At 33.3% G+C, this 23,883-nt stretch overlaps 1 protein-coding gene across 1 annotated transcript; it reads right to left on the bottom strand.

The window, feature by feature from the left end:
- Positions 1-20,837: 20,837 nt before the first annotated feature.
- LOC131876517 (uncharacterized) lies at positions 20,838-23,307 on the bottom strand. The gene is made up of 3 exons (XM_059221940.1): positions 22,661-23,307; positions 21,581-22,561; positions 20,838-21,399 (listed from the first exon to the last, which is right to left on the bottom strand). The coding sequence occupies exons 1-3, from the start codon at positions 23,305-23,307 to the stop codon at positions 20,838-20,840; spliced, it is 2,190 nt and encodes a 729-aa protein (XP_059077923.1).
- Positions 23,308-23,883: the final 576 nt, after the last annotated feature.

Here is a 23,883-nt window from a genome sequence, read left to right as displayed (position 1 = left end):
AACGACCTAACCTTCTTAAAATATTATGTTAGAAGCCATGTGTATTATACTATTATCTGTATGGGCATTTAGTGTTTACTATCTATGAATTCTGAAGTGGTAGGAAAGATTTATGATGTATTTTACATGTTGGAGTACTTATATTAATTTATGAAACCCAATCTTAATAGCAAAGGCCATAAAAATATCATTTCGTTGTAGAGCCCATAACACACAGACAAAGTGCAAATAGCAAAGGCACGAATCTGTGCCGAATTTGAAATGACTTAATTTTTGCACTTGCCCTCAATAAGAATTCAAAAGTAATGATATTCATTTACTCACAGGTGAACTAGCTCTAACATGGAATGAAAAAAGTCTGCTGAAATTGTAACTGTAATTTCAGTCAGCTCATTCCTGTTCAAGTGACTTGATACCCAAAATGAAAAAACCATTTGCTATCATACTATTTCTGGCTTGTGAGAAAAAATGGGTCTGTAATGGCTATAAAAACTAAGTTGCATGGACAAAACACATAAGTTTCTTTGTTAAAAATGTATATTATATTTAGTCATATTTTAAAATATTTGTGAGAATAGTGTTCCTTGTGGGAGACATGCCTATTAACCTATGCTATTAAAATATTTGCGAGAATAGTGTTCCTTGTGGGAGACATGCCTATTAACCTATGCTGTTAAAATATTTGCGAGAATAGTGTTCCTTGTGGGAGACATGCCTATTAACCTATGCTATTTATTTAAAGATCTTTGCAAGTTAAGATAATAATTTTTTATGTAATCTTTTTCAATTTCAACAATTTTTATTAGAGTTTCATTGTAAGAAAGTTGTGAAAGGAAGAATGGTAGTTACAAACCATTAAGAGTGTAGAAGAATAAGAACAAGATATGTAAGTTGTAAAAGATTCATTCACAAGAGAAAGTAGTACCACGTCCTTAAAATGAACAAGCAATTCATGCTTGAAGAGCATTACATAGTCCCTTTAAAAAAGTGATAGAATTTGAATCTCTCTTAAGGTAGATTAAGAGTTATAAGATGGATGCATTCCAATGTGCTTGACACTATTTTTAATTGGCTAGGCTCTAACCAACAAAAAAACAAAGGATGATTTTTTAAAAAGTGACATGCATATATCTATTTTCATATATTAGTGGAGCAATTGTGGTACCATTTAACTTGTATGTGCACTACACGTTAATCCTATCCTTAGCCTTGCCTTCTAAGGAATAAGGATGTGGGGGCAATTATCAATCACCAAGATAGGTTCATGAATTCAATCATTGTTGACATGAAAGATCTATGTACCTACAACCATGAGGAAATTTTTTCTTTCCATTGAGTTTACTAACATTGTACCTATCATGTAAGCTTGAGTACATTAGTTATCGAAGGCCTTTTCTAAAAATATTGGGCAAATCTCTCTAAACTCCAAAACAGATTTCTTGTGTTCCCTTTATAAAGAATTAATAGTTGTCATAAAGGAAGAAATAGACTTATAATATTAAAAGATAGCATTTTAGCTTTATTTTCCAAAACAAAAATAAAAAAGTTAAAATGAAAAATTGTTTGTTTTAATAAGAAATATTAGTAAAAGAAGAAGAAAGAAAATGAAATATGATGCATAAAAGATGTTTTTGAAGAAGAAAATGGTGATAGTTGATAAAAATGAAGAATTTTAATAAAAGTCGAAGTGGTCTAATAAACAATCTAAAATCCTTATAAATGAAAATTGTTTCTCACAAAATGAAATGACAAGATTGAAAGAAGGAAATGATCTATTATCTATCAATTACGTGCAACGAGCCTAAATGAAGATACCTACACTATGTAATGTTTCATGTGCTACAAATGATTTGTAGTATTTATTTGATGAATCATTTGACATATGTGATAAGGTTGAAGATAACAATGGTTTTAAATTTGCAAATCTTGCTATTTGTGATTATCATAACAAAAGATGTTTGCAAACAATGTTGGTTTTAAGATTTTGAAAAGTATAGGCAAAAAATAAGAGAGCCCATTGAACCAAGTGCGAGGTTAAAAAATGAAAACCTTGAATATGTTATAAATAAAGAAAATACATATAATAATTTAAGAAACATAGTTACAAACAAGTTAATTCAAGAAATGCAGTGTTTGACAAGTGTTCCCATTGAAATAGACAAGGGCATAAAAATAAAACGTGTTGGGATCTCCATCCTTGTATTATTTGTGGAATAAAAAATCATTATAAAATTTGTGTTGGAATAGATAGTATACAAATGAATTATGGATGGATTGGTGTATCTAATTGGAAAAAGCTTACATACATGTTCAAAACATTGTACATGGCATAAATATTCTCATTCCAAACAAAATAGCAATCAAGTAAGATTTAAATTTTCGAGTTGGGTGAATGATGATCATTTGTTATGATCTAAAAGAAGTAATTGTCTTGCTATATCATATTATTTAAAAAAAATATCGATACCACATATTGTTTCATCAAGATAACTAGTGAACAATGAAGAAACATACTTGGAGTTAAATTGTAGATTGCAAGATTAGTTGATATATACATTCACAAAAGTACATTAGCAAAGGATAAACACCTAATAAAGTTTTGGGATGTTGAAGCAACTACCAATAAAAATTAAGGAGCATGTTGAAATAAACTACTAATTTCTTTCATTAATCATTAAATAATTGCCATCATAATTGAAAAAAGAGGTTAAACACATAGAATTACTAAGAGGCTTGAACTTACCATAGAGGACCACATATAATAATTTTATAAAGTTTTCATAATTTGAAAAGTCTTTGATTTTGATTTTTTATTTTTTTTGGTTTGAGGGAGCTTGCAATATTAAACTTTAATGATTGGCTTAGGCTAAACCTTGAGAAGTTGCTCATATTTGAAAAAAAATGTTTGTTACCATTAAGAAACAATTACCTATAATATATATTATTTAAAAAAAAAAATTGTTGACTACATCTCTCTTTTTTTTTTTTTTTTTTTTGGCATTTTGGCCATTTTAGTCAACTTTGCCTCCATTCATTCTATCACATTTTCTTCCTTCTTTCTACAAGAAATTTTTATTGTAATGTGAAAGATATGCATAAGGACACACATTATTCTAAAAATCATATAATTTAATCTATAGACTTGTAACCACTATAAGGGCTAATTGAATTCTATCAATGTAAAGGCATAAGATTTGTAGTTGGAGTGGTTATATATGTGGAATAAGTAGCATTTATTGCAAAAAATATTGCTAAATGTAAAAGGTTGTAGAATTGATCATAGAGATCATTGCTAAGTTTAAAAAATTGTAGTGTTGATTACAAAGATCATACCTAAATCTAAAATCTGTAGTGTTGATCATAGAGATCATTATTGAATCTAAAAATTTGTGGCATTGATCAGAAAGATTGTTGGTAAATATAAAAGGTTTTAGTGTTGATCACAAAGATCATTAAATCTAAAAAGGTGTAGCATTGAGCTTAAAGATTGTTTTTTAATCTAAAATTTTGTAGCGTTAAGTGCAAAGATATTTGTTAAATTTATGAACATTTTGATGTAGAGAGACATCACCTCCTTTACTGATAACTCTATGAAAAAAATCTTGTAGTTGATAATGACGAGAAAAGGAAAGGAGAGGTTTGTCAGTGTTGTAATCATTCTAGTAGTTTTGAGAGACAACAACTTAAAATGAAAATATGAACAAAGGTAATTGAGGATGTTCAAAACAAGGATAAGTTTATCATTTTAAGAAGGCATTGGTATTAAATATTCTTCATTTGTGTATGGGTAGCTAATAAGCTTATTTTCTACAGGTGGCCCCCATCATCTAGTTTAATTATGTGATAAAGGTGGTAAAAATATTTTTCATGGAGTCATGTCTCATGTAAGAGACTTGTCTATCCACATATGTTATCTATTTAAAGATCTTTAGGTCTATAAGTTTAAATAGAGAAAAAAATAATCCAGTCTCTCTATCATGCCCTACCATGAGGCCCAGAAGACATAACAACCAAGAACATGAAAATGCGAATAATTTTTTTTTGAATCAATCAATATAACATATACAAATGCTAAAATACAGTTAAACAAAATACAAAATGAATCATTTAACAAATGTCCTCAAGGCCCCATAATGATGTTACACAAGGTTATACATCATCTCAATTAATTACAAGGAGCTACAATAATTTATATTACAGAATAATACATGGATACAAGATTCTCATTACAATGCTTGAGAAGTTACATAAGAGTTACATATACAAATGATAGACCCACAAAATACAAATCTCAAAGTCCCATGAAGGGAAGTATTCAAAATTATGGTATAATAACAATAGTCTTCAAATCTGCTCCGAGCCAACACAAACAAGAAGTTGAAAGGGCCAAACCCAATGGGTGCGAAAAGCACTCCACCCAACCATGTGGCACCAAAATAGGTCCACCCCCTTGTGGTAGGAAGTACCAGTCGGACCCACTAGGTGGAAGAAAGATAAACAAGAGTATCAACATGACTCACCGGAGAAACAACATATCCATATTATCAAGAAGTCAACAAAACTTAACAAGCAAGAGGCTCACAAGAGAATACCATAGAATCAAATTAATAACAACAATACACCAAAGGTTTGAGCACATTCACAAAGGCAACAAGCATGAGAAAACAACCACAAGAACTCAACAATACGCGGAAGGAAGAAATATGGGTTACCACTAGGTTGCAAGGGAAGAGTGTCATCACTAGGATGTCATGGGTTACCCTGGTAGATCTTCATTAGGTCCCAACTCCCATCCTGGGTTACCCTGGTGACCTCTCTCGACCCCCGCCTCCCATACATCAACTAGTGGACCACACCAACCTTTCGAGGAGACAAGGTTTGTGGAAGCCATTTCAGGCCCTTCTCCACTTACCCTCAAACCTGTGCGAGCGTTTGTGGGTAAGGAGGCATCAGAGAATTATCTTATTTAGTGATACCCTCAAATTTTCATCACCTTCCTTAGTAAGCATTTAGGTGGTTTTGTGATTTTATCTAACATGTGTTTTTGTAGGATGCGGATCCTAATTATGTGTTGCAGATATCGTTGGGGACTTCATTCGACAACTTGTGGATATATCATTTTTTCATGAATGTTTACTTTAGCTTGCATATGCACGTAATGTCATATGATCGCTAAAGTGGGGGCTAAATGTAGTGTCGTAAATTGTCCACCCTTGCTAAGGTGGTACAATTTCACACTTAGGTTAGCACCTACCTTAGTGTGTCTTGCATCTTGCATTTCTAATTTCCCTTTAAGCATTTATTTAATTAATTTAATTAAATCTAAAGTCATATTTCATCACTTCATACATTATAAAATTGGACCCTTTCTCCCTAAGTGTGCCCCTTTTTATTTTATTCCTCCAATAAATCATTTAATCATAAACCCTAATTATGTCCTATTTCGACCTTTAAGGCCTGATTTCGCATATCATAACACCTCGAAATCCGCTGTAACTTTGGGATTCGCTCTAATATCATCATATCTAACTACCCTAAAAATTTGGTGAAAAGTTGGTTGGACCATGGCGGGAGTGCACGTGGTCCTCGACTTTTTCCCAAAATTTCGAGAGCACAATTCTATGATATTATAATGCTTAACCCCAAAATATTGGCAGGAAAATCAATTCTTAGGTTGGCTGAGGGTTTCATACATAAGAGCTATCTTTCTTCATTTGAAGGAAACTAAGATCTATCTAATCTAAAGGAGTTTTCAGCAAAGCAAGCATAAGGAGCCTTCTATGTAGTGAAAAAGAAGCCTATGTGGAGTCTGCAACAATATTCAACAACATTCAACAACATTTCATCAAGCATTCATCATCAATTAGGAGCCTTGAAGACATTGAAGAGTAATAGGAGATCTAGTGGCAATATCTCTCCCTTGGGGATTGGTATGATTTCATGTTATTTTCATGTCTTTGTATGAGCTTCTTTACATCAATTTGCATATTTACATTCACGCTTTAGATCATTTAGTATATTTGGTTTGAAGCATTGCCATTTACATTAACATTTACATTTAGGGTTTACTCTCATGCGTAGGGTAGCTCTAGTTTCTTATCATTTAGGATCTTGCATACACACAAGGTTCTAGCACACACATTTTTCAGTACATTATCGACTATTTGTGGAGCTTTAAATCACCAACACAGGGGTTTGACTAAGGAAAAACCCTATATAGCCACCCAAACCTTCCCTTTTCACTTGCAGGTACAAAAACAGACATCCAGAGGCAGTTTCAGATCTGGAAAAGGCATCAACACCACCCAAAAGTCTCAAAAGTGCAGAAAACTATCAAGGACAAGGGCATGGTGCCCCGGTCTTTCCCAGGACAGGGGTGTGGCGCCTTGGTCCCTCCACTTTGCAATGAAATTTGACAGGTTGCAGCTTCAGGATCTCAGATTTGCACTTTCTCAGTTACAACTCTCTATCAGTCCATCAGGAAAAGTGGTGTGGTACCTTGGTTCTGGTCAGTTTTGTTCAATTTGCAGCATCAGGTGTACCTACAAAATCCTCCCCCTTTCATGCTTTTAGTATCTCAGTTTCAGATCTGCAAGTTTGTTCAATTTCAAGTTCATTTATGCTTTATTCTTTATCTCCTAGTCTAGTTGATCATTCAAACCCTAGTTTTTCTCATCATTTTCAACAAGAGGAATAGAAACCCTAAGAGGTAATCCTTGGCTCTCTCTTTATCACAAGAAGTAGCCAAAGTGATCTACCTCCCTAGGCTCTTTCGTATTCCCAATGTGTTGGCAAAAGTGGGATGAGGTCCTAGTCACCCGATCTCGCTTTTCCCACCCCCACAATTATTAATATAATTTTTTATCTTATTATATTTAAGATTTAAAAAATCAAAACATAATTAATTAAAATACTAAAATCATGCAATAATAAACCATATTTCACAATTAAATAAATATACAATTAATTTAAGTATTAAATAATATTTATGGAAATAATAAGGGTCGTGACACTTAGCTTCGAATTGTTCTATCTCACGCTATAAAGGTGTTGCTACTTCGTGGAAAGACACCAGTGTTGATCATTTGACTGTCAAGGATCCTAATTTTAAGGACTCTTCACATGCTAATTACTCCTCTCGGGATGAGGTTGTGCCTCTTACTACTATTGTGACCTCCACTACCCCTTGGGTCCTACTATTATGGTCTCCTCGAGCCTTGACGTTTTTACTCCTATTCCACACAATAGTTTGCTCTTGGTGAGTCTGCTCTAGATGCTATTCTATAGCAAATTTTCTCTAGGTGCTGACAGACACTCTGAGGGGATTTCCCCACTCAATATCACTTGCAATGATGTTCCTAATAATAGTATTGCTAGGACTGTTATTTGTTGTAGGCGTAAAGGTAAGTCATCTTTGCCCCCCTCCCCACCCCTGCTCCCCCCAAACTTTTATGTGTTGAGTTGTTATTGATTCTCCCCACTCTTGAGATGGGTTCCTAGCTTTCTACTATTGTGCTATTGTTGGTTTGGTAGGCCTTTTAACATTGGTCTTCTGACTTGATGTTAATGGCATGTTTGACTCGAGCTTTTATAGGGTTAACACCCTTGTTTTTTTGCCTTTCTTTTATGTTACCTACATGCTTTTTGTATATAGCCTGGTAAAAACCCTTGTTTTATTGCTTTCAATCATAAAAAACATTTTAGCATATTTAAAAAATAAATCTATTTCTATCTATTTTGTCTTGCTGCTTGTAAGGTCGTTGTCCTTTAGTATGGCCTCCTCCCCCTAGGCATGAACCAAAACAAAATTTATTCCTAATTTGTGACCACCTAGCTCATCCATTTTATTTTTAACATTGATGTGTATTTTTAACTTTAAAATTATATTCATATCATATATAGAAGTAGTTGCTTACTTTGTTTTATTATAATATAAGAAGTTTGCAAAAAAAAATGGATATCCTATTTTTTGTGCTTTTCCATAAGAATAGAGCTAAAGCTCTTAAAAAAACTTATTTAAGATGGTTTTTTAAAAAGGAATAGAAACATAACTTAGTCTTGTTTTTTGTGAATTCCTTGCAAAGAGTTGAAGCTCTATAATAGGTTTACTTTAATTTCAATACATACTTCAACAAAAATTTCTATATTTTATCCTTTTGCTCTACTCTCTTTCTCTCTAGCACAAATATTACAAATATCCAAATTTCTAAGTTTATTCAAGAAAACCATGAGTATTAATCGATAAAATTAAAGACATTGTTTATCTTATGGGAGCTTGTGGAGAATGGGTTTTCTAAACTTGTGGATGCACTAACATACATTGCATTATATCAGGTCTAGATTAAGATGTGCTCAAAGATAATAGGAAAAAGGATTCCAAGCATCTCGTTTACATCTTTCAAACAAAGCATGAATACATTTTCTCAAAAGTTGCAACAACAACACAATCAAATAAAAAGTGAGATATCCTCTAAATAACATATTTAGTAGTGACTAAGTTAAAAAAGTTGTAAAATTGCAAACATTGAGAAGATATTTTCCAAGTATGTCTAATAAGGATTGTAAATTTGTAGATTTATTTTTTATACAAATTATTGGCATGGTTAATCAAATTAGATATCATAGTGAGTGACAATCAAAGATAAGAAAATAGTAGAAAGGATCCTAGAGAGCCTACCCACAATGTTTAACTCAATTGTTAAAGATATATAAGAGAAAAAACCCTTCATAATATTTTGTAGATGAGATACATGGCTATATAATTTTTCATGAGCATAGATTAATTCATTCTTCTAGTTCTTCATTTGAGTATGCCTTTAAGTCACAAATTTCAGTTAGTCATGGTAAAGGTAGAGGGAGATCTAACTTTAGAAGTAGAGGAAGAAATAGTACTATAAATTCAGGTGGAAGAGTTCATAAGCAAAATCCACGTTAAAATAAATCTCATGAAAAAACATGAAAATATCAAAGTCAATGTTAATATTATAAAAAATATGGTCATTATGCATGTAAGTGTAGAAACAACAATTTGATCTAGTAAGCAAAGTGCAAAGTTTTTTTTGTTTTTTGTTTTATATAAAAAATAGGGTTATGTTTTTGGCATGTAATGTTGCTTAGGGAATTCTAAGAGATGTTTGATTTTTAGATTTAGGATATAGTAATCACATGATATATAATTTTAAAATGTTTTCTAATCTAGACAAGTTAAAAAAATCAAATGTTTCTTCGTGAAATGATAATATAAGGTCATTCATGTAGAAAAAGACAATGTAAATATTCTAATTAAATAAAGGGAGACAAATATTATTTGAGATGTTCACATTGTTCCTAGTTGAAAGCATAATTTGACAAGAATTAGGCATCTTTTTCAAAAGAGGTATAGAGTATCATTCAAAAATAAATAATGTGTAGCTTTGGATAAAATTTAAGAAAACAACTAATAGAAAACATTCAAATGACAAATAATGAAATGTTTTCTTTGAATTTCTCAAGAACATTTGTCACATTTAGTCCAACGAAATATCACATAGGTTATAACTCCTCAAATTATATTTTTTATTTTTTTAAAAATAAAATATTCCCACTCAAGCTTCTAATGAAGTGATACTAAAGATAGCTTTTCAATGAAAAATAAAAGATAAGAATTGACTATGGACACTTTATAGGAATGTACACCAAAATGGGGAATAAAACAACAACTAAATCACTCATTTGGATAATGTGCTTGTATTATTGAAAAATTGAAGTATCACAATCATATTTTATTGTATATAAAACACAATTGTATTCTATATATCATAAAACGCTGCCATATAATGTAATCATAAAAGGAAAAAAAATCCACTTGCCCATTTATAAATACAATTAGGAGAGGAATGCAAGTTTTTTGAGAAAAACATGATCATATTTTACAAAATGGAACACCACGTTAAAGATTTTTGGAAATGCCATGTCAAAGGAGAGACTAGGGAAAAATTTTATACTTTTTAATTAAATCATGTTAGCATTTTCATAAATTTGTCTATTTTGGAATATATTTCTTATACGCTATTTTTTTTTAATAATAGCTCCTATAAATCCTAAACTTGAACTTGATATAATTGAAGAAATATTTGAAGAGATTCTTACATCACCCTAATCTTGTCTTACCCTTCTAACAACTCCTTGGATTTGACTACAATGAAATATTTTCTCTAGCATCTTGACTAGACTTAATATAAACAATATTGGCTATATAAACTTTGGATAAGTGGAAAACAAACTAAATAAAAATAAAATAAAATTTTTAAGTGGTTTCCTTGAATAAACATATGTGGATCAATGAGCAATATATGATATCTTAGACCATAAACACAAGGTCTATAGACTTAAGAAAGTCTCTTATGGACTCAAGCAAGCTCCTAGAGTAGTGTATAATACAATTGATTCTTACATATTAGACAATGGTTGAATAAGAACTATTAGTTAGCCTACATCATATATAAAGATGAATGAACAAGGTCAAACTCTAGTTGTGTGTTTATATGTTAATAACTTGATATCTATAGTTGATTTATCAATTGATCTATTTAAAGGACCCATGAAGAATGAATTTGAAATGACCAATTTGGGGTTCATGAAGTATTTTCCTTGGCATCAAGGCCAATCAATTTGAAAATGGGATATTCATTTCTCAAGACAAAAATGCAAAGATATTTTGAATAGATTCAATAAGAAAATTATAAGCTTACATCAACACTAGTGCATCATGTTTGAAGCTATGCAAGGATGAAAATGGATCAAATGTTGATTTAACATTATATAAATGATTAGTTGATTGTCTAATATGCTTGACAACCACAAGAACATACATTTTGTATAGTGTTCAAGGCTCATTTTAAGGTTAAGGGGGTCTCCAAAACACTCTCATTGGTAATTAGGAAAACAAATTTTAAGATATGAGAATGGAACCCAAAATCATTGAATTCTATATTCAAGGTTAGATGAATTCAAACTCAAAGGATATGAAAACAATGATTGTGGAGGAAACATTTTGGATAGGGTATGTTCATAGAAATGGGGGATCAAAATGGGGTCTTAAGTGACCACTTTATTTTAATTAGGAAAAAATAATTTTGGATGAGAAATTGAATATAGTCACTCAAAATTTGAAGATGCAACAAGAACAAGAATCATAGTGCTCTAAATCTACTTTCTAAACTACAATTTTCTTTTTAAATGGTGGATATTAAGAGGTTTGAATAGGTGGGCCACACAAAGTGCTCCTATTTTTATTAGAAAAACATAACATATAATTTGGCATTACCCCCCTAAAATGTTTTTTTAAAAATATTTTTAAAATTACTTCAGTTAAAATTAGCTAACACCATGCAATATATGATCAATATTTTTATAATTTTTAAACGAATATATGATTTTTTCACTAATTTTCAAAGTAGACAAATCTGTAAAAACAAAAAAAATTTGAGCAAATGCTCCACTATTTTTTTTTTGAAATGAATCAAAAGTCAATTTTTTTTGACTAGGTTTAGAGTAGAGTCTAGTTTGTACAAATATAATTTATTTCAAATTTTGATGATTATGTAAAAATAAAACTAAAAATACAATACATAGGTTTGGATAAATGGAGATACTAGAAAAAGAAATTAAAAATCTAATATAATTGAAACATAGAAAAAATTACATGGTTAGAAAGCTAAGAGAGAGATCAACATTTTACTATGTCATTTTTTAACTTGACATTGAAAGATGTATAAACCTAATGGATAGCATGGTCAAGATAAATTCATTTTTTTAGAATTTACAAAAAATATGCTTGTGGCCATTGACATATAAGTCCAACCCTAAGGGTTGGAAATATCCAAGGCAACTATAAACATGAGTGCATTATAGAGTGAACATGTTATAATGTAAGAACTTTATAACTTGGTCAAGTGCTATAACATGAGCATGCTATAATGTGCTTGTGTTTCAAAGAAACCAAAATACCTCTCTTTTTATCTTCTAAAATCTCTCTCTACCTCCTTATATAGTTCACATTCTCCCTATTTCTTAGACTATATACATGAAATAAGTGAATCTTTAAATATTGATATTTTTTTCCTTATATTTTAAATTTTATTTCATATATATAGTTTCAAGATGTTTGCAAATGGTTTAAGATCTCTAGGAGTTATAATGTAGATTCTAGGTTTTGGAGGATCGTATCATTTCTCAAACATAGTCAACTTTTAGTAATCAACAGGTTACTATCATCTTGTAGATTTCTAAGGCTAGTTGTAACTATTTGAAAGAATCATCAAACATCTCCTTAGAAATAAGAGGACCTATTCTTATATAAGAAACAAAAAAGGGAGTGGGGAAAGCCCCCATTCAATAACTAAGATCCAAACACAACCAAATTAAAATCCTTTGAATTAGGAAGATAATTAGGCTCTATTAGCAACACACACACACTCCCCCCCCCCCTCTCTCTCTCTCTCTCTCTCTCTCTCTCTCTCTCTCTCTCTCTCTCTCTCTCTCTCTCTCTCTCTCTCTCTCTCTCTCTCTCTCTCTCTCTCTCTCTCTCTCTCTCTCTCTATTTTACTTCTATCTCGCCCTCTCTATCTCCTCCTCTCTCTCTCCATTGATCTCCCTTTATATCCCCCTTTTATCTTATATCTATTTCTAGATATCTCTCCCTATTTTTGTCCCTCTCTCTATCTCTCCCCCCCTTTTCCCCTCTCACGTTCTCTTTATACATCTCCCCCTAGTGACAAAAGTGGGAGGGGTAAGGGCCCACACATCCCCATCAAGAACTAATATCTAAACTTAGTTGAATATGAAACCTCTAAATCAAGTGAGAGAAAGAGAGGAAAATAGAGATGGATATGGAGGGAGAGGGAGAGAGGGAGAGAGAAAGAGAGAGAGTTAGAGGAGAGATGGATAGAGAGATATGAAAGAGACATATATATAGAGGGGAGATATGGAGAGATATAGATAAGTATAGAGATAAGGAGATATACAAGGGTAAAGAGAGAGGAAGAGATAATGATATAGAGATAAAGAGAGGGATATATGTAAGGATAAAAGTGTAGATAGGGATATATATAGAGAGGGTAGGGATAGATGGAGAGGGGGAGATAGAGACATATGTAGAGAAAGGGAGAGTGATAGATAGAGAGGGAGAGAGAGAGAGAGAATGATACATAGAGAGATAAAGATGGATAAGGAGAGATATAAAGAGATATGGAGATAGAAGTAGAGAAATATATGAATATAAATGAATAGAGAGGAGTAAGAGAGATATTAAGAAATATAAATAGAGAGATAGATTTATAGAGTGAATAAGAGAGAAAGGTAGATATAATAAGATATAGATAGATATGGAGATAGATATAGGGAGATAAAGATGGATTGGAAAAAGTTAGAGAGAGAATAAGGTGGTGTTAGAGACAAGTAATAGAGAGAGAGGTATATATAGAGAGAGAGACACACATAGAGAATAGCGGTGGAGAAATAGGGATGGTGTATGCATATGAGTGAGAGATATGGAGATAAGGTAGAGAGGGAGAGGGGGTGAGAGAAAAAGATAGAGGAGAAAGGGATAAGTAGAGAGATATAAAAAGAGGGAACAATAGAGAGAAAGGGATAGATAGGTAGAGATAGGGATATATAGAGGGAAAGATATCTACAAATAGATATAACTTGGGAAAGATAGAGGGGAGAGAAATGGAGAAAGGGAGAGAGAGAAGAAGAGGGAGAGATAGAAATGGAAAGAAAGAGATATATACAGATATATAACAAATGAAATATAAAGGGAGAATATAAAGGGAGAGAAATAGGTAGAAAGAGAGAGCTAGAGAGAGAGAGAGAGAGGTATATATAACTACATAGATAGAGATGGAGAGGTGGAAAGGGAGATATGGAGAGATGTGTAGAAAGAGGGGGAAATAAAGACGAAGGGAGGGAGGGAGATAGATAGAGGTGGGATATAGAGATATAAAGGTAGAGAAAGGGATAGATATAGAGAGGGAGTGAGGAGAGGGGAGAGAGGGAAACAACTAAATTATTTCATTTTCTCCATCTCTATCTCTATCCCATTATCTCTCCTCTCTATATCCAAACCTCTCTTTTACTTGTCTATATCACCTCCTATTTGTGTGTGTGCTTCTCTCTCTATTTGTATCTATCAATATCTCATTTTCTCTACCTCTCTCTCTTATGCATTACATCTCTCCCCCCCACTCTCTCTTTCTCTCTTCCTCTTCCTCTCTCCCCCTATTCTTCCTCTACCTATCTCTCTCCATTTATCTATCTCTATCTCTCTATCTTTCCCCTATATATCTATCCCTTCTCTCCCTCCCTCCTTACTTCTCTATCTCCCCTATCTCTATCTCTCTTCTCTACATTTGTTTCTTTATTTTACCAAATATATCTATCTTTCCCTATCTATATCTTCATATTTATCTCTCCTTCTATATCCATACTCTCTCTCTCTCTCTCTCTCTCTCTCTCTCTCTCTATATATATATATATATATATATATCCTTACATATCTCTATCACTCTATCTCACCATCTATATATATCTCTCTCTCCCTCTCCCTCTACTTCTCTCTATTCTTACCTCTCTCTCTCTCTCTCTCTCTATATATATATATATATATATATATATCCTTACATATCTCTCTCTCTCTCTCTCTCTCTCTCTCTCTCTCTCTCTCTCTCTCTCTCTCTCTCTCTCCCCCCTTAGACCTACATATCTATTTGATTTAGGAAATACAAAAGGGGGAGAAGTGTGGAGAGATAGGTAGAGAGTTAGAGGTAGAGATATAGAGACAAATGAAGTTACATATATAGGTAGAGAGTGAGAGGTAGAGATATAGAGACAAATGAAGTTACATATATAGGTAAAGATGGAGAGATAGAGGAAAATGCATATATATAGAGCGAGGTGGAAGGAGAGAGGCATGGATAGAGAAGAAGATGTATATAGAGATAGAGACAAAGAGTGAAATATACAATTAGAGATAAAGATAGACGCAAAGGAGAAAAATAGATAGAGATATTGAAAGAGCTAGGGAGGTAGTGTTGCTAATGGGGCTTGCATATCTTCTTGATTCATAGGTTTTTATTATCTTATTTTGGAACTTAGTTCTTTATGAGAAACATGGGTGGTTTTCCCATCCCACTTTTTGGTCCCTTGCATAAGAATAGATCCTCATATTTTTAATGAAAGTCTTGATGATTCTTTTGAATAGCTAACCTTAGACAACTACAAGATGATAGAAGCCCACTAATTACTAAAATTGGACTAAGATTGAAAAATTATAAGGTCTTGTAAAACTTATAATATATAATATAAATTCTAAATATCTAAAATCATTCTCAAACATTTGAAACCATATACATGAAATATAAATTAAAGTATAAGGAGGTAAATGTCCATATGTAGATGTCACTTATTTTGTGTAGATAGTCTAAAGAAGAGGGAGAGTGTGAGATATATAGTGAGCTAGAGAGATATAGAAAGAGAAAAAGAGAGGTCTTTTTTCATTGTATAAATGTGAGTGTATTACAACACACTCACATTATGGTTGGGTATTGATTGATCCTAGGCTTAATCATGAATAAACCATGACGTGATTATGTTAGAATGCAGCTCCATTGTAACATGCTCACATTATGCCCTATATGGTGGCCATTTTTTGGTCTCCCATCTTTCTATACACATGTAATAGGTAGACTACCTTAGGTTATATTTTTCACTTTGGAATAAATGTCCAATATCATGGACATCCAAGAACAAATCATTATCACTTTTTCATTAACATAAGAAAAATGTGTAGAAACAATAGGAGTAGAAAGTTGAACAATTTGGATGAGAGGATTGTTAGGAGATTTGATGCACAAACAAGAAGAAAATATTATGTGACGAAAAATCAATAATTGAAATGTTCAAGAATCTAATATTTCATAAAAGAATATAGCATATATAGATACCATATGTCATTTTATCAAATAATAAATCAATAAAGGAAATATTTATTTAAGTTTTATTCTAAAGATTAGTATGTAGATATCTTCACCAAGCCACTAGCAAAATAGATGTTTGAGTATAAGAGATCATTTAGGTGTTCTAAATGGTAGTAGTTGTGATTAAGGGTGATTTTTGGGATTTAATCCCAATGAACACTACTAATATCTATCATATTTATTGTACTTCCTTGTCTCCATTTAATTTTTCTCTTTCTTGATGTAAAGTTATTGTAAGGACCCGCTTGTCCTAACCCTAGTTAAACCAAACTTAAACTCATTGTTTTAATTAATTATTAAATTAACCATTATTACACATGCAAAAGCAATACTTATTAACATGCAAGTAATAGATAAGTAACTGAACAACCATGCAACTCATAAATAACATGTAAGAATTAAATGTGCATGCGAACAATAACAATCTAAAATTACGTATGAGGTCCAATAGAATGCAAACCATAATTAATTACGATGTCGAGTTACGTGTGCGCATGAGTAGCGTAAATCATATGCATGAAATTATTACGAATTAAATTAACACGCAAAAACTCATAATTAAATAATCTACCAGATAATTAAATATGCGTGCATGCGTAAATGAAAACTAATCTAAGAAAGTAAATCATGCATGTTAGTGGGTTAGTATGTTAGTAGCCCTTTTTCTTCTTCTTTTTTATTTGCCAGTTACATTGCATGGCGACTTCTTGTCGCTTTACATCATGTGACCTTTATAGGTCCTTTTTCATAACCTCTACATGCGACCATTCTGGTCTTTACAATGAAATAAAATATACATCTTTAATTATTACATAAAATTTTATCTGGAATCTCTGACTTTCTTTGTCTCCGGATGTGTCGCCTTCGTTTGACCTGGATAACCTCCTCTCGCAAACCGGATGACGGACATATGACCCAGGCGTTTTATCCGCCCAACCAAATGGAGCATAAGCTTCCCGGTGCTCTTGATAAGCTCCCGTCCCTCACGACGGAGTATCCTAGCAAGCCGGTACCAACTGGTAGTAAAGGAATCCTGTGCAATCATGTAGAACTAACAACCCATCCTGGTTGAACTAACTACATGTGTTATGGCAGGGAGAAAAATAAATAAATAAATATGATGGCCATCATTACCCTATTGGGGAGGTGAAGAAAATCACCCTTCCCTGGTTAGCCCATAAACAAGCACTCTCGTTCCATAATCATCCCTCATAGACAGAAAAATAATTAACCCTTCGCGGATTAATGTCAGAATAATATTATTATATGTTTTCTTTATAGATTTTTATAAATTTTCCCTTTATAATATAATTTCCTCAAATCAAAATTTAATTTTAATATTTTCAATAATTCTAAATTAAGAATCTCTATTTAAGTTAATATAATCTTTAAAATCAATTCCTAATATATATATATATATATATATATTATTAAATATTTTTATTGCTTTTATTCTTTTCTTAAAAATTCTTAAATCAATATTGATGTTAGAATTTACCACTATCAAGACTTTCCAAATATAGTCGTAAGGTTTCAGTCATTTCTTAAAAACCCAAATCCCAATTTCTTTGAAATTTTCACAGTAATCAGAAATATTTAAAATGCAAAAACCCAGTAAATTTCCCCAAAACCCAGTTTCTAATTTTTAAGATACATCGAGAAGATGGCATTGACAACACAACTGACACATCAAACAAACAAGCATTAAATCCACAATATCCAATTTTTAAAGAAAAAGATCAAATTAAGGCTCAAATTAAATATGAAAAATAAATGAACCTGACTGTGAGAAAGAAGAATCACAGGCGTTTCCCAAATTTCAGACAATCTCTTCAATCTACCTTGTCGACTTCATAGCAATCACACGAATCAAGAAGCTCAAAAAGAATTGGAATGATCAAATAACAGGTTTATTCCTATATTTATAAACATTGAATTCTCTAAAAATAAAATTTAATTGTTTGCATGATTAAATTCTTAAAATAAAACTAATTATTAAAATTAGAACTCACAAAATAGTTAATTGATTTTATTAAATTACAATTTGTTAAAGATTTAGTTTTTAAGAAAATAATTAATTATTAGGCTCTCACATATCGTCTATATTTTTAGTACATAAGTTTACTCCAACATTGTATTTTTGCATGCCTTGATCATTTATTTAAATTTATTAATTAATATTTTAATTAATTTCTTGAATTAATCTCATTATTTATTTTAATTAGTCCTCTAATTTTAGTATTTATAAGATATTATATCTTAAATATCTTTTATATTTTATAATTTAATTATCAAATAATTTTATTTTTAATTACTCAACTAATTAGTTTATTTACTCTCTTTTAAATAATTATTTTATAATTATTTCTAGCTTGATTGTAATATTAAATACTTGTATATTTAATAATTTATCCTTATTATTATTTTTATTTTATCAATATATTTTAGACTCCCTAATTTAATTTACTAATTGCTTATCTAATTGGGTACTTTGCACAAGGTTCCAATACTTAGGTTGCTACTGGCGAGCTAGAAAAACCCCTCCTCGATCATATGTCCGCCTTCGACGGTTACCCTGCAACTTATACTTGACAAAAAATCGTCAGATCCCATTACATAAAAATCTAGCAAAATATTAACATCATAACATTATTATTTATCATCATTAAATAACAACATCATATCAATAAAACATCATTATTAAGTATTATTAATCATAACAGTAAAATATCATTAAAACATTATCATCATAAAATAACTAACCATCATCATTGTCACTAAACCACACAATATCATCTATCATTATTAAAAGTTAATCAAAAGGTATCTGACATAATAAATAAATCTAACTAAGGTCTAATTCAAGTCGTGACATCCCTCCCCACTAGGAAGAGACATCGACCCGATGTCTTATTACAAAACAAACATGCATGAAAATAATAACTGAGTCTATCAAAATAAATGTTGGAAAGAACGCTCAATATCCTCAGTGTTTTCCCATGTAGCATTGTCCTCTGAATATTGATCCCACTGGACCTTATATTGTAAAATCTCTCTCTTGCGCAACTTAATAGTGCACCTATCAATGATTCGAGTAGGCTCCACTAGCACCACCCCTGGGTCCTGTACCTGTAGTGAATGCCAATCAAGGATATGATTTATATTGGGATGGTAGGGCTTAAGCAATGAAACATGAAAAACATTATGGATCCGGGCAAGAGCTGGTGGTAGGGCAAGTCGGTAAGCAACTGGATTAACCACTTCCAGGATGTCAAAAGGTCCAACATATCTAGGTGCCAATTTGGAAGATTTCCCAAAGGAAATAGAGCTCTTCTGAGGTCTCACTCTTAGAAAGACCTTATCTCCTGCTGAAAACTGTCGAAAGGTCCTATTCTTATCTGCATAGCTCTTCTGTCTATCAGCTGCTTCCTTAAGTCTAGCTTTTATTAATATCATATGTTCTTCCATCTCCTTGAGTAATTCTGGTCCAATTAAAATTCTATCTTCTACCTGGTCCCAGCTAACAGGTGTCCTACACTTACGTCCATAAAGAGCCTCAAATGGTGCCATGCCTATAGAGGAGTGATAGGAGTTATTATATGAAAACTCCACTAAGGCAAGAAAATCCTCCCATTTGTGCTGTTGGTCCATACAATACATCCTTAATAGGTCTTCTACTACCTGATTTACCCTCTCAGTCTGTCCATCTGTCTGAGGATGATAGGCTGTGCTAAAGTTCAACCTTGTCCCCAAAGCTGCATTCAGGGTGGTCCAAAACCGTGAAGTCATTCTCACATCCCTGTCTGAAATAATTGTCTCAGGTACCCCATGTAACCGAAAGATCTCTTTAACAAACTTTTGTGCTAGGGTTACTGATCCATCCTTAAGATTTCTGGGTATGAGGTGAGTTACTTTGGTCAATTTGTCTACCACAACTAGTATCATGTCATGCTTATATCTAGACATAGGTAATCCTTGGATAAAATCCATACTAATGACTTGCCACTTGTAATTCAGTACACGGTGCGAAAATAACAACCCTGCCGGATGCATATGCTCAACCTTGACTCGTTGACATTCAAAACATTGCCTTACATAGGTTACCACATCCTTCTTAAGTCCATGCCAAAAGTATAACGATTTCATATCTGCAACCATCTTATTCACACCAGGGTGTCCAGCATATGGTACGTTATGCATCTCCTCTAAGATCAAATCCCTTAATCCCCCTTTATTGGGAATATACATCCTCCTTATGTATCTAAGAAGTCCATCTGGTTCCAACATGTACCCATCAAAATGGTGGTCAGAATGATTAGACTCTAAGGCATTTTTGACTAGGTCATAGTGCTCATCCCCTTGAAGATTATCCAACACTTGTTGTCTCAAGGTAGTCCGGGTGGTGGCTATCATTGCTAGGTGTCTTCTTCTACTTAAAGCATCAGCCACTAGATTTTCTTTCCCTTTGATGTAATCTATCCCAAAATTGTACTCACTTGAGAACTCTAACCACCTTCTCTGCCTTGCATTCAAATTTGGTTGGGTAAAGATGTACCGTAACCCATGATGATTAGTCTTTAGCTCAAAGGGCTTACCCAAAAGGTAGTGTCTCCACATTTGGAGGGCATGAACAATAGTAACTAATTCTAAATCATGCGGTGCATGGTTGACTTCATGTATCTTCAACTTCCTGGACTCATAAGCTACCACCTATTCGTTTTGCATTAATACTCCTCCTATTCCCTCTCCTGATGCATCGGTGATAATTGTGAATGGTCCATTTGGGTCGGGTATGGTAAGTATAGGTGTTGATGTCAACTTCTATTTTAATAAGTTGAAGGCTTGCTCACATTCTTCCATCCAATCAAATTTTCTTCCCTTCCTTTGGAGTGTAGTAATAGGAGCTGCAATCTTAGAGAGCCCTTCTACAAACTTCCTATAGTATCCAGCTAACCCCATGAAACTGCGAACCTTAGGAACACTTCGAGGGGCTGGCCATTCTGTGATTGCCTTGATCTTCTCAGGATCGACGGAGACTCCATCTTTGGAAATGATGTGCCCTAGGTAGTGTATTTTCTTTTGGAAGAAGGCACATTTAGACAATTTACCATAGAGCTTATGTTCCCTTAGTCGTTGCAAGACTATTCTCAAATGCTTCTCATGCTCCTCTATAGATCTGGAATAGATGAGGATATCATCTATGAAAATCAGGACGAAGTCATCTAGACAATCTCTAAAAACACTGTACATAAGGTTCATAAAGGCTGCAGGAGCATTTGTCAATCCAAAGGGTAACACCACAAACTCATAATGTCCATAATGAGTTCTAAAAGCTGTCTTTTGTATATCTGTATCCCTTATTCTAAGCTGATGGTACCCAGACCTGAGATCAATCTTGGAGAAAACTTTTGCACCTTTCATTTGATCAAACAACTCATCAATCCTAGGGAGTGGGTACCTATTCTTGATGGTGACTTTGTTCAACATTCTATAATCAGTGCATAAGTGGAGTGTACCATCCTTCTTCTTGACGAAGATTACGGGTGCTCCCCATGGTGACACACTTGGGCCTAATTAGACCCTTGTCCATTAACTCTTGCAACTGCACCTTTAGCTCGTATAACTCCGTGGTTGCCATCCTGTAAGGTGCCTTAGATTGGGGTTCAGTCCCTGGGTGCAAGTCAATAGTAAAATCAAACTCCCTCTTAGGTGACAATCCTGGCAATTCCTCTAGGAAGACATCTTGGAACTCTTGAAGGATAGGGTGTGTATCAAGTCCCATGTTATCCTCCCTTAGATCCTTAATGTGCACTGAGTAAATTTCACAACCTTTCCTTTGGGCCTTCTTAAGTTGCATTGTAGAAATTTGTCTAAGTTGCAAAGGCTTCTTATCCCCTTGTATCTTTATTTGATTGCCTAAGTCATCAAAACACTCCACAAGTTTATCCTCACAATTTACTATAGCCTTATGCTCGGTCAACCAATTGATTCCTAAGATGACATCATAACTTCCTAATGGAGCTACATAAAGATTTACTTCAGTGAGGAAGTTGGGAAGTAGTAATTCACTGCATATCAAACATTGGTCTACCCTCCGCTCTGCCCGGTTCCCATATTGAACATTCCAAGGTTTAGACATATAACCAGGCTTAACATTTAACTTAGATACAACTCTAGGATCCACAAAACATTCAATAGCACCTGTATCTATAAGAATGGAAACTGCATGACCAAAAATACCATCAAGTTGGATAGGCGAGGCTTGGAAGTCTGCTTGGCGATTGTCAACTGCGGCATGAATCTGGTGATGTGGCTGTATTTCTCTTCCTTTTTCCACTGTGCGTTGATCATACTGATTAGCATAATGCTTTCCTCTGCAGATGAAACATCCACCTCTGGGTCCCATCTTATACTCTGGCTTATCCTTCCCATTGTTATTTCTATCATTGTACCTATTATTGCCATAATTATTGTTTCCTCTATTGTTGAAGTTCTTATTGAAGTTCTGACCCTTATTGTCCCCAGTATTGTTCCTCTTCAGGTTCCTGATATGTTGAGTTCCATCATTCTGATTATTGTTCTGAAACTTTCTCTTCTTTAACTCCTAGTTTCTGTTATTTCTAGCTTCATATATCTGTATTAACTTTTGTTCTTGCATAGTTGCCTTCTCAAATGCGGTTGCCATGGTCTCTGGACTATGCATTTCCACTTCTGCTCCTATTTGCGGTTGCAATCCTAAGATGAACTTGCAGATTCTAAAGTTCTCATTTGTCTGGTATTGTGGCACATACTTTATCAAGTGTGAGAACTTTTCCCAGTATTGAGTCACTGTCATGTTTCCTTGAGTTAGTTTTTGAAACTCCTTTATCTTACTATTGAAGAAGTGTTGTGGGAGCCACCTGCTTTGAAAAAGTTGAAGGAAAAGGTTCCAAGTAAGTTCTCTGGGTTGAAAGTTATGTTGTGCTCTCTCATTGTCCCACCAAGTAGCAGCTTCTCCTAAGAGTTGGTAGGCAACCCATATAGCTTTACTCTCATCAGATAAGTCTCTAAGCAGAAAGTACTTCTCCATCTCTATGATCCATGCCTCTGCACTGTCACCTATGATTTTCCCGTCAAACTTTGGTGGGGTCACTTTCTTAAGGTCCTTGCCCAGTTCTTCTGATATTCTGCCTCTAGGAGGTTCCACTTCCACTCTAGGTAGTCTCACTTCCTCTACTCTGGGTATTTCATCTAACTCAATCCTAGGATTCCCATTAAGAACCCTTCGTATATCTTGTTCCATACTATCCATTCGGGCTCCCTAACAGTTGAGTAGTTCAAATATCTGTTCCAACCTCTCATTATTGTTGGGTCCACTATTGCTAGGTCCAGCTTTGTTCCTTGTTTGCACCATGTTGGCCTATTAGGTATCCTGAAAGTCAACAAACTAAGTCTTAGCATAGAAGGCTCAAGGTCCTAGTTTTTAAACTTGGCTCTGATACCAAAATGTAAGGACCCACTTGTCCTAACCCTAGTTAAACCAAACTTAAACTCATTGTTTTAATTAATTATTAAATTAACCATTATTACACATGCAAAAGCAATAATTATTAACATGCAAGTAATAGATAAGTAACTGAACAACCATGCAACTCATAAATAACATGTAGGAATTAAATGTGCATGCAAACAATAACAATCTAAAATTACGTATGAGGTCCAATAGAATGCAAACCATAATTAGTTACGATGTCGAGTTACGTGTGCGCATGAGTAGCGTAAATCATATGCATGAAATTATTACGAATTAAATTAACATGCAAAAACTCATAATTAAATAATCTCCCAGATAATTAAATATGCGTGCATGCGTAAATGAAAACTAATC

This window comes from Cryptomeria japonica, chromosome 6 (assembly GCF_030272615.1).
Source record: "Cryptomeria japonica chromosome 6, Sugi_1.0, whole genome shotgun sequence".
Lineage (NCBI taxonomy): Eukaryota > Viridiplantae > Streptophyta > Pinopsida > Cupressales > Cupressaceae > Cryptomeria > Cryptomeria japonica.
The sequence above is the reverse complement of the archived record's forward strand: the minus strand, read 5'-3'. Positions and strand labels throughout refer to the sequence as shown.